This window comes from Lingula anatina, chromosome 9 (genome assembly GCF_051362555.1).
Source record: "Lingula anatina isolate TDL-2025a chromosome 9, LinAna3.0, whole genome shotgun sequence".
Classification (NCBI taxonomy): domain Eukaryota; kingdom Metazoa; phylum Brachiopoda; class Lingulata; order Lingulida; family Lingulidae; genus Lingula; species Lingula anatina.
In genome coordinates, this window is record NC_141775.1 from 14,886,350 (window position 1) to 14,898,692 (window position 12,343).

A 12,343-nucleotide genomic window follows, 5' to 3' on the forward strand; every position below is an offset into this window, starting at 1 on the left:
TACAATGTTAACTTAAATTAGTACAAAAATACACGCTCTTGTCTGAAAATCGGCGCCCCTTTATGTACTTCTAATATATTTCTGGTGATAGTTCATGTCACATTTTGTATAAGTTGGTCTATTCACTCGCAAAAGTGCTGTATCCATTGTTCGGGATCTTGTAAAAAGACAAGTGTACAAAAATGAGCCTCTTCTCTCCATCCTTTATTGCCCGACTGCCGTCTCAGTACAGAGGATCATCAGGGTTATCTTAGCTCTTATTCGTAATCAGGGTTATCTTAGATTGTTTCTTAGGACAGCTTTTCACGTTCATGGCCAAGCTTTGGTTTCACTGATTCATCAAATATATATTCCTATATAACAGGGTGAAGATATGTTTTCAGATTTTACTATTTTATTTTTCAAGGAAAACTCGGCTTTTGGAGTTTTTTTTTTCTTGAAATTTTCTATGCTTTTTAGTGACCCTGTTTAGGTTAAGATGCTTCTGAAAATGAACGCTCTTTTACTATTCAGTGACTTTTCCATTGATACAGATATAAGTTTGGAAAGCAGGACAAACCGCTTCATATTTGTATGAATGATTGAATTTCGCTCAATTAATGCGATAACAGACTGAAAAACGTGAAAGGCGCGGGTGTCTGCATGCTCCTGTGCAGTCACTAGCTATAGAGAGATGTGAAACAACATTTCCTAACCTACTCAAAAGTATATGATAAATAAGATCCTAGATATAACAAGTAGAAAAGAAAACAGATCAGCGACCCGCTCCCTTACAAAATTTGTGACGTCTGTAAACTTCACTGGATGGCCTTTTCTCTACCTGAACAAGTGTATTTTGTCCTCGTCTGTGAGGCTGAGACTGCCACGACTGAAGCCGAGTATAAAAGTCACCAGTGTATGCTAATTGTACAGCTCAGGCGGATGACTAATTATACTCTCAGCTGAGACACTAGACTAATAATTCTCTTTCTGATACGTGTCAATGGGAGAGGTAATCTTTTGAAAATCGTCATCTTACCTGTCTAAATACTCCTACCTTGAGTATGTGTGGCATTTTGTACCATTTGTGGATGTTGAGATCAAAACCACCCCCTTAGATTATTTTTCGAACTTAGTGTAAGAGATGCACGGTAACGCTGCACAAGAGGCAACTCAGTGGAATTAATTATAAGGTTCATTCCACTGAATAATAATGGACGATTTTTGATAAATTAAAAATGTGAGTTTTCTCCTCTTAAATATTTATCAGCGGGAAATATGCGCCGTGTTCGAAACTGCCAACCATTTATAGTTGCGAGCAGTTAGTCAATGTCATACTTCGTTTTTATTCTTTTTGAACATATATCACAAAATTTAAAGGGATAACAATTTTTTAAGAGATTCGTATTTTACAGTAACTGCATTGTTAACGATTCATAGAAATATAACAAATTCCACTTTACCCCCAAAACGGCAGTTATTCTGGAATATGGGTTTCCCTGGGGTTAAAGACAATTTTCCTTTATTTGCAGCTCATCCATTCAAAGCTGGTCCATGTTTTTTTAAGAGGAGTTTTGTAATATTCTCTTAAGAAATTATTACAGAGTCTAACCATTTATGGAAGTCGCATGGTTCGATGGCAAACTTGTCTTTAATCAAGTAATTAACTTCTTCACTCATATTCCATCATGCATGTTAAAAATAAAGAAATTCATATCTAAGTGTCCATGTTTTAGTCAAGAAAAATTTATACTACAATATATTTTACAAACAGGATTTTATTATTTAGACATTTCATCTAAAACACAACTGAAAATGCCTTCAAATACTGAACATTTTAATAATATAATATAATCTGTTGTTCACCTTCACCTCAGATACCTTTATGACATACCAACTGTCTGTCAAATGAGTGCTGCCTTATACTCATCACTATGTCAATAAGAATCCCCCCCCACTTAAAGGAATTTGCCACCAGACTCTCCCAGAGACCCTTTTATTGTCAGTATGTCAATGAACAAATAATAATAGATAACTTAAAGACTTTTTTCACTCACTATTTACTATGAAGTTACATTTAATGCTGAGCCATCCATAACTTGTACAATATAAATTAAGAAGCTTTACTATAAACAAATGAAGATAAGGATGGTAACATCATAGTACACTATTTAAATGGTTAAAACTATCTACCATCTTACTACCCATAGTTAGCTATTTATGTTCAATCGTCTACAGTGCTAAGTATATAGATAAACAAATAAAAATCCAAGTCATCAGTTTCAAGGAAAACTGCATTAGTTAGTATGTCTATTGCACATCCATTCTGATACAAGATTTATCAATTCTTACAAAGACTGCTGTTCACACTGAAACAGTACTCAGGGTTTCTGTGGTTTCCTCAACCCATTACTCTTGTTGAAACATTCTGAATTCTTTCATTTCAAAAAAAAAAAAAATCTGTTCACTTCTATCATTTTGCTTACCACTTGCCAGGCAATATTTATTTATTAACTTGGCACTTTCAAACTGCAACAGCCTCCACTTGTATTCAAACTGGCTCATATATATCTGCCTTTTTCCTATCCTTTTCTCTGTCGTTCAAACATTAGTCTATCCAATTGCCCTTCAATAAATTCCCTAGTCATTTTGCTTCTCTTTCATATATTTTGTCCAATTCATTCCCCTCTCACTCTTTACGCATCTTACTATCCAATCATCTTTCTTGGCTCATTTCAACCCCTCCCACTTGTCAATCAAGCAATCTTCTGCAGCCAATCAATGACTTGGTTCAGTTCCCCATCTCCGTCTGTCCCGTTGCTTCCTCTGGCACTACACTCCACAAAGTCAACAGTGAACGGCTTGAGATCAGCAAACTGGAAGTCTCTGTCCCGCCTCCCAAGGAAAGTGTTGTTATTGCCAGTGTCTGAGGTACCTTCTAGAGCTGCAGACCGCGTCACTCGCAGGGTGTTCCTGAAGATGAACCAGATAGAAGTCAGATTGTCGTAGGATGCATTCAGATCCAGTTAACCTGCAGACTAACTAGTCCCAGGATCAAATAAAAGTGTGGTTCGATTTAATTGCTCTGCCCCCACTGGGACAGTGCGTGGGGAAAGCAGCAATCCATTATCAGGTGTGCTCCATATATGATCAGGGGACTAGTTAGTCTGTGGATCAACTTGGTTGTGAATGCTGCCTTATTCACATCTGTGATACTGTTTATGATGGGATCAATGAGTCAATGATTGCCAGACATATAGTGATACTTTAGGCAAGAAAATTATCCTGAACTTAAAATGAACTTTTTTCAACATCTGCCTTATTTTTCAGAATTTTCTTTAACATTTAGCAACATGCTAAGAATACAATAACCCCTGGCCTGGTTCTCAACAAGATGACACAGGTAAGTCAACACAGACTCACACAAACGCAACTTACATGAACCAAATATACAGAAAAAAAAACATCAAATCATTTTCCTTGAATTGTATGGATATCCCCAGATAATAGGCAGTTGGCCTAACTTTGGGATCAAATGTTAGAAAGGATTTTCTCTTACCCAAAACATAAAATATGGATTAAAACAATATCAAATTTGGCCTAAAACAGTGACGCATTCTTTGTAGGTACTAGAATCTGTTTTGCACTTCATCTAATACTGAACATGAGGTTGGCAAGGCTGGCCTCACACTTACATTTCTTTCTCCAGTTGTTTCTGCACCACTTTGGCACCCTTGGCCAGTGTCAGGTCCTGCTTGTTACATGCTATCAGTATAGGCACTGCAGCACTGGACACAAACCCATCAGTCAGGATTGTGTAAAGACATCTGAAATCACACAGACAATATAGTATCAAGCACATGTCATCCAACATGATACTGTAGACATTTTTTCAACCTACTTCTGCTGCGTCATTAAAACAAGTATAAATCCAGGCTATGTTATTAATGTTTGTTAGTGCATGTGTGAAATAACAGCACCAGGCTATACAGGAGGGGATGGAGGGGGGGTTTACTTCCCTTCTTACTACCCTGTTACTCCACCACCACCACTGCACACAAACAGAGGGCATTATGTATCATTCGCATAACATGCTCTATAGATTAGTATGTACCTTTTCTTTCTCTAAGCCTTTGTCATTTTGTTTTGGAAAGAGAGGGAGCTGAGCCTCTATACTTGAATGTTCATCTGTGTGTGTGTGTGTGTGTGTGTGTGTGAGTGCATGCGTGTGTGTGTGTGTGTGTGTGTGACCTTCATTTGGCAATTAAAGACCAGATCTCTGAAGTTCTCCAAAATGTCTTACTTTTAACCTATATTCCTATAAGATTTAACATTTTAAAAGCTAGTCCTCCAAATTAAACAAGAAATTGTACTGCAGCTCAGGCTCTGACTTACTCTGCCACATCCTTGATATCTTTCTGTAGAGAGGCGCTGTCCACCACAAACATGATCCCCCTGGCACTGGCCTTGTACTGGTCAAAATACTGCGACCGCAGTCTCTCATGTCCTGGGAGGTCAATCATGCGCAGTGTCCCTGTCTGAAACACAAACCAGTTCAAAGTGAACACAAACTATGAAACTGTGAGAAGCTAGCTACTACAGTATACATGGCAATAAAAAAATGCTTACACAGATGCGGATTATTAAAACATTCATATAATAATAATAATAATAATAATAACAATAATAATAATAATAATATATGTAAGTCTAAATTCCTGTTCTGTAAACTTTCAAGTAAGTGCAATTATCATATAATTTCAGGAAATCTGGACCTTAATAATAGAAGAGCCCATTATAAAAGAGAACTTCTATTGTTTTTATTGCAATAACCATTTAACTGCACTTTCCACATTAACATGTTTTTTCTTCTATAAGACTTTATGCCACATAGTTTCCAGCAAATCATTTTGGGGTTAGCTAATCAGTTTTTCCCATTTTCTTGAGACATAAATAGAAGATGAAGTTTGATACAGTGTTTAAGATGTGAGGAGAGTGTCATGGGTTGACTTACCTTGTCTCCTGTCAGTTCATAGTTTCCAGTGTTTTCTTTGATAGATGTATACGTCTCCACATATTTGTTAGCAGTGAGCTGAAATAATAACAACACAGTGTGAAGTAAGAGAACAGTTAGAGAACCAGGTTAAAAATACACGTCAGTCAGCTATCCCACAGAGAACCAAAGTCTGAGAACCCTGAGAAATGCTTTGTGTGACATCTGATCGTCCTTTGAGCACCATATATGATGTCAACTATCTTCAAAATGTCATAACAAATTCATAACTTGCAGATTTATATTTATGAAGACTTATTTCATGATGTTATGATCTTCAATTCATATTCATCTCTAAGTAATAATGTGAAACCGATACCCTTTTTCCATTTTCTAATTTTTTTTTCTTTCACAACTGGTAAGATAAGATAAGATAACAATACAATATCAAGAACCCCCCCCTCCACCTGATACATATGTACTAACCCTACTAAACATAAGTGTCTTGCCGCCATCACAGGCTCCCATCATCAGAATACCACGCCGGTTGTTCTTCTTCCCCAGTCGAATGAATACAACAACTGAAAAGAATGAACATTAAAAACTGCACATTTCTATAGCCCCATTCACACGTACATGGTTAATCGAGATTAAGAGAATCTCGATTCTAACGCGCTTAGCTAAATTCACTTTTTTGCGTTCACACATGTAAATACGAAATCGCGATTTACCTTGCTAGATCTGGTAATTGCAACTGTGCTCGCTAGGGGAGTCACGGTATATCCTGTTGATCATGCCCAGTAGCTGCCTTCAAGACCATGCTTTCGGTATGTACGGTGTTATTTTCTGTTTAATATTCTCATCGGCCCAAATATTTGTTTATGCTGCCACTGAGTTCTCAGACCATACTTCCTCTTGGCCATTTTGCTGACTGCGAAGAAACTTGAAATTGGGTGGACAGTTTGTTTTCTTTCACTTTCCAGTCAGCAAATAGCTGTATTTAGCTAATGATTCGTTTCAATTTATACCCGACATGAAATAAAATTTATTGTATTGTATTGTACTTTACTTTCGATAGAAACTATGCACGCGCCTTAAGTCCTCAACTTCTGGTGTTAACATCGATCCCGTTCTCACTAGGAAATTTTAAATCGCGATTTAAGTTTACATCGATAGAATCCACCTCTCGAGTAGGATTAATTTGAATCGCGATTTGGCATCTCTACTGCGTTCACATTAGAAGCTTTACATCGATAGAATCGCGATTTGGCACTAATCGTGATTGAAAGTGTCTCGTGTGAATGGGGTTTATAATTCACAGTACAGCTTATGTAATTATATGCACCTCAAGTCACACAGACCAGGCCACTTTATGTGGACGGGGGAAAGTACAAAACTTACGGATAAACTAGATTTTTTAAAGCTTTTTTGTCCTCGTGCAATTTCCAAGGGCTTTGTTTAACTTATCAATTAACTCCATTCCTTAAATGAAATGTGATTAAATACGCTAAAGACATCAACCGGCGTCTTACTTAGAATAAGAACAGGTGGCCTGAATGCAGGCACATATGGCAGGGTGCTAGACCACTGAACTCGCTATGCGTTGCTATAATAACACACTACTTACAAAGGGTAATGATCCCGACTAGGACAGCTACGAGTATCGCATAGAAAGAAGGGTCTCCATTAGCAAACCCTTGCTCTAAAGTCTTGTACCAAAACTCCACGTTGCCTTGTCGAGACATTTTCCCACCGGAAGTGACTTACTTTTCTTCCTTCAAACAGAAGAGCGGAGTAGGATGTCATCACAGGCCAGTGGCCAGTAGGTTTAATCTCAAAAAAGATAAGTAATACTCATCCCACTAGAAAATGCATAAATTACTTCCATCAGTATCTTTTATATCACTTCCTAAGTCATATGATATTGGAGAGTCCAATAACGTGCAGCAATTAAATAAAAACCAAATTTAATTAAAATATTTTAAATAAAATTAAATTAGATTAAAATTTAGATAGCTGTGTAACAAGTGGCGACTAAGGCCAAAGCAAAACAATCTGTTAACGCTACTTGAATTTATATAGACAAAATTTTGAAGAAAAAAAAAGAACAAGAAGAGCGAACTGTCAAATAATCAGATTTTTTAGTCCTATTTCTATTTCTGATATTTAGAAATAACGCTATAAGAGATGTGTTCCCCCAGGCATTACATAATGCCTGAGAGAATACGTCTCTCATTTCGATTCCTTCACTATAAGAAATTAGCAAGAGTAGCGACCTGAAAATGAGAAACTAGGCAGCGCTAATCCAAAAGAAATAACAGAGATACGAACTTACAAATTAAAGCATAACGGACGTCTTGTTAAGATACATCAATCACACACTTCACTCCGTTGTACTGTAAAGCGTCTTCCTCGGCAAATGAAAAGAGCTTATAAGAATTTTTTATTATCTTTTATTTGATAAAAAGACTTGATCTACTGATAGTTTAGATGTTTTTTCATAAATGAACTAGTTTTTATTCATTTTAATAATTCATTAAAAATACGACAACTGATAAATAAATTGTAATAAGTTAATTCATTTCTAAAAACGATTACAACTGATACATAAATTGGTGATTTACCTTATTCTAACCAGCGTGGAGAGGTTGAAGGAGCCGGGAAATTTAATCGTCTATCTAGGCAAGTCCCCAACAGCCCCTCTACTGGCAGTCTCTGTCCCCGGCCTTGCACTAGATTTAGTTCGAGGAATAAGAAAAACTGCTTTGCTAGTATAGATAGTACTTCAAGACTGAGTCTTTTTTACTCAATCACTAACACCTAAAACATAAAGGGATATTCATTTGTTATACTTGTCTGTACGTTTTATTTAAAAATAACTGACGTCCGGAGGTCGCGGTATTATACAAATATACTGCTTCATTTACAAACAGCGATATTGAAAATAATTTCAAAAACAAGATAAAATTAAACTATGGGAGCTTCCTTGCGACTGAGATTGCTAAAAGGCTGTAAGCGCAGACTGACCCAGGTGTTAGATATCAGCTAACTCACCGCAGTCCTAAAATGTCTTCTACTGTCTGAACTCCGTGTGCCTTGCCACTGGAAAGTAAAAAACATCCATGATTCTGGGTGTGGACGGAGGTTAAAAGATATCCCCATGGTGACCTGTCCGGCACAGGGCGATAAAAACTCTCGTCACAGCGGTGTGCTAAACTCAGGTCACACTAACGAAGACAAACAACATGGTGTTAAAATCTGATAGAACTGGAATATACAGAACATATTTACCTGTAGAAAAAACATTTTAAAAAGAAATAAATAAAATGCCGCAAATTTGGTGAAAATCATTTCTACCTGCCGTTTCACAAAAGAATAACGAAAAGCAGAATATTATGATAAATTGCTGAATATAGTAAATGCTTGATTTCTTATAAATACCTTTGTAGTTTAATAGCATAACTAGCTGATGCCGCATTAGTTCTTTTCCCCTTCTCTCTCTTATGTCAATGCTTCTCGGGATAATGCGCTCTCTACGGCGTATTCACTATTCGACAACTACACTTGATCAGAAGTATGATGATTGACGTTAGTTTATATAACTGCCAATCAATCTATCCACTTTTAATAGCTTTGATTGGCACCTCTCAATCATGAGCGGTAAAAGTTCCTTTACGGGATGATTGTGATTGACGTTTGTTGATAAAACCGTCAGTCAAACTGTCAAATTTGACAGCTTTGATTGGCACCTCTCAATCACGCGAGATAAAAGTTCCTTCGTAGGATGATAATGATTGGCGTTTGCTTATAAAACTGTCAATCAAACTGTATGCATTTAAGAGCCCAGATTTATACTTATCAGTCGCAAAAGTTCTTTTTATTTTACAAAGAAACTGGAGGAGCCGCCCGTACTTGACAAACTCCCCAAGAATTGGACTAAATTGTATGAATTTGAGTAATAGTATGTAAAAGTTGGAATTAATTTGAATGCCTCTATATGAAAGGCTTACTTGCTACTTGCAGCACCCCTAAAAATATATATAATCCGGAGCAAAATTTCGAATTATGATAAAATCAAACTAAAACAAATAAGGTATTGAAAACAAATGGATTAACGCAATACACAGATAAGGAAGAATTAGGATATTAGAAGAAAAGAAATTTTCGAAATATTAAAAATCAACATTACGTTGCAAATGAAGTGGGGATATATGTGCCAAAGTTGCAAATGGAGATGGCTTGCATAAAACAGACTAGGCTGAATTTTTTATTGTCTTTGCTTGAAATAATGCAAATTGATGAAAAAATCGCAAAATCGACACTCCCCCACCCCAAACAAAATATTTCTAAATGTTGCTATTCTCTCCATGTCTGGCGGTACTTTTGATGCCCAGTCAACAAAAAAATAAATAACAAGCATTTTGATAAAATTACATAATAGCGATAAATAATGAATGAATAGGTGAATTAAAGCAATAATATTAAAACCCATGCGTTCTCTTATGCGCTATAAACCGTAGAGAGTTCTTAAAGTTTCCTTTTCTCCTCTTTCCATAAGATTAATGTTAGATAACAATGAAAATAAAATAGAAACATGATCATTCCATATGACCACCCCCTTCCCATCCCGCCACCAACAACGGAATTTCAAAGTTAATTATTTACAAAAAAGAGAGAAAGAAAAAAGAAAAAGAAAAGAAAGAAAGAAAACAGAAAGCATATCAAGTTCCACTTTTGTTGAGCGATCTTATAAAATTTAATTTACACTTCTAATACACAATAGCTTCGATCTCCGATGAAGAAAGACTCCAATAGAAGGAACTATTTGGCGTTGAAAGGAATAGTGATAAGGACAAGGACCTTATAAATGGAAGTTTGGCGTAGACAAACCATGTTTTATGGCGACGGTTAACTCATTAATTGCATTTCTTGAACCCCATATTTGTGTTTGTCTTTTACTTATACTTTCGATTGGGTTAATAGGAGAAATAAAAACTTTTTCAAAGGGGGGCTACATGTACCAATATTCGCACCTTTGCAGTGTGTTTGTGCTAAAAGCCGTACTTAAATAGCCATCACCTGCATCGACGAGCATTTAATAGCATCAAAATACAATCCAAGGGCAAATGTAAGCTTTATCGGACCATTTTTTTGCCCCCCTTCCTGCGAATGGAATGTGTCTTCTCCTGACTCACAGCGTTATGACGTAGTTATAGCTTAAGTTTGATTTAGTCCGTCACAACGTTAACACAGTCTTGCAAAAATAATCAGTAATCGGGATATTTTTCTGGTATTATATGATATGATTTAAGTCAATTAAGAGAAAAAATTGAAATGGATAAAAGTATTGAGCAAATACTATTGACCTGCGATATATCAATATAAATTTACAAATGACTGGCCTCAGTTGTTTCGGCTACTTTCAGACTGCCCTTCATCGACCCTAGACAACGTCTCCGACGTGAGTTCCCAAAGAAAAACGTGTATCGCATGTAGAGGTCTCAAGTGCAGTTATCACTGTTACGGGGTCATATTTTCTCATATAAATAAACTTCAAGAAATTTGGGCTCCTTTAAAATAAATGCATTCAGTTCATATAAATGAAATTCAAACAAATTTATAGTGAAAATCAAACAAGGTTATTTTTATAAAGCTTACTCTTGTGCTTTGAATTATAAATATCTGCCTGCTTGGGTATTCGCGGAATATTCAGCTATGTTCTCATAAAAAGTAACTTACGGCCCTTTATATGTTATATTATAAAGTTTTAGTTGCGTTTTATTTAAAATCCGTATCAAATCAATAATCTTTAAGAAAACCCTCTTTTTCAGTTAGCGTTGTATTTGATTTATATGTTTGATGTTGCTGTTCAGGGTGTCAACGCGGCAAAGGAATGATGGCAAAAAATAATGGGTTTAGTCTGCACCTTTTCCGTGAATCAGAACACTACGGAGACCAAAAATTCTACCTGCACGGTACGATTTTGCAGTTCTCCTTTCTTGTTTCCGTTACTAGTTTTTACCCTCTACCAGGCCCGAGGGAAATATGTGTACTCATCACAGATAGCAATATGACCGTCTATTTACCCTGTATCTAAGGATATATCTGTGATTATCTAGTGCAAAATTTATCTGTGGCCCTAGTAGAGGGTAACTAGTTTTCTACACTAGTACACCGATTATCTGAATTTTTTTAAGCAGCTAGGTCTTCTTCGTGAAGTGGAGGAGTTCACGTTAGCTGGTAGATGTACCGTACACGTCAGGTCAGGACTATCTCGACCCACCTTTACTAGCAAAAAAAAAAAAAAAAAAAGAATTATCGTCGGCGATGCAAGCAGGGCTGTTTGAGAGTGTTCTGATTCACGGAGACGGTACAAACTAAACCCATCATTTTTTCCAATCATTCCTTCGTTGTTTTTGAATACATCACTGTACGTGTATGGTACGATCAGTTAAATAACAGGCTTATTATGTTACTGAATTTTGTCGTAACATAACATTTGTCTTAACGCGGTTTGTCTGTATTAACTAACCCTGTTCACGCAGCTTTAGTCATTGTTAACAAATCAGCACCCTCCATCAATTCTCGCTGTCTTCACAAACACAATATGATGAAATTCATGGACTCCGTCACAATCATGTTGAGACAAGCACTTACAAAAAGATCAAAAACTGTAGCTTAAACCCTGTTGAAACTTAACTTCTTCCGACGGTTTATCAAAAATAAATATTATGAAATTTCGTTAAAAATTATTTCGAATATTCATGCTAACTAGACATTGTTTTGGTAAGTTGTTGAATTGATTTGCGTTCATTATCATCTTTTCATAATATGTTTATTGTGGTCACAGCCCCTTAGCCAGAGCACGCTGACGGGGTTGAAAATAGTGGAGGGGTGGGCTAATTGTAGTCATGAGAGTATAGAACTTTATTCATTGTAACGTTTGCATCTATCTGGGTAGATGAAAAATTACAATAGAAATGTAATTATAAATTAGTATGCTATTAACCAATAATATAACACCGGTATGACTAATCCTAAAAATCTACATACAAGTTATTTTTTCATTGTGCAGACAGAAAATTAAGCATTATATATTCACAAATTATTTCCTTGCCATTTCATGTCCCTTATATGATAAATCTAGAACCAGCTGGCGAGTTCCCGATGCGGTATTTGTTTTCCTCCAGATGGCGCTATCTTACGGTCTAGTTGGTCAAACATAATTAAAACTGCTCAGATATTAAAATCAGTGTGCCGTATTGCGTCATATCAATATAGCCAATGACCTACATAATCATTAAACACCCCCCTCCCCCCCGAGGCCCTCTGGCTACGGGCCTGGTCTAGTTTGTCAAACATTACAAAAAC

At 36.4% G+C, this 12,343-nt stretch overlaps 1 protein-coding gene and 1 long non-coding RNA gene across 2 annotated transcripts in view; both read right to left on the minus strand.

The window, feature by feature from the left end:
- Positions 1–1,739: 1,739 nt before the first annotated feature.
- On the minus strand, positions 1,740–6,766 carry LOC106181159 (signal recognition particle receptor subunit beta-like). Its single transcript, XM_013565464.2, has 6 exons — positions 6,600–6,766; positions 5,459–5,553; positions 4,994–5,071; positions 4,375–4,517; positions 3,675–3,806; positions 1,740–2,952 (listed from the first exon to the last, which is right to left on the minus strand). The coding sequence occupies exons 1-6, from the start codon at positions 6,715–6,717 to the stop codon at positions 2,736–2,738; spliced, it is 783 nt and encodes a 260-aa protein (XP_013420918.2). The 5' UTR covers positions 6,718–6,766; the 3' UTR covers positions 1,740–2,735.
- Positions 6,767–7,306: 540 nt separating this feature from the next.
- The window catches only part of LOC106181189 (uncharacterized), a 163,150-nt gene continuing 158,113 nt past the window's right edge, over positions 7,307–12,343 (minus strand). Inside the window, exons 2-4 of the long non-coding RNA XR_015331197.1 lie at positions 8,027–8,199; positions 7,597–7,792; positions 7,307–7,379 (exon numbers count right to left, since the gene is read on the minus strand). This is a non-coding gene — a long non-coding RNA (uncharacterized LOC106181189). The remainder of the gene's footprint in view (positions 7,380–7,596; positions 7,793–8,026; positions 8,200–12,343) is intronic.

Bases quoted from the DNA above. Each gene is read 5' to 3' on its own strand.
- LOC106181159 (XM_013565464.2), bottom strand. From the start codon at position 6,717: ATGTCTCGACAAGGCAACGTGGAGTTTTGGTACAAGACTTTAGAGCAA. The intron at 5,072-5,458 runs GTTAGTACATAT...TTATTATTTCAG, and splicing joins AGACACTTATGTTTAGTAGG to CTCACTGCTAACAAATATGT. The intron at 2,953-3,674 runs GTAAGTGTGAGG...GTTCATCTTCAG, and splicing joins AAACAACTGGAGAAAGAAAT to GAACACCCTGCGAGTGACGC.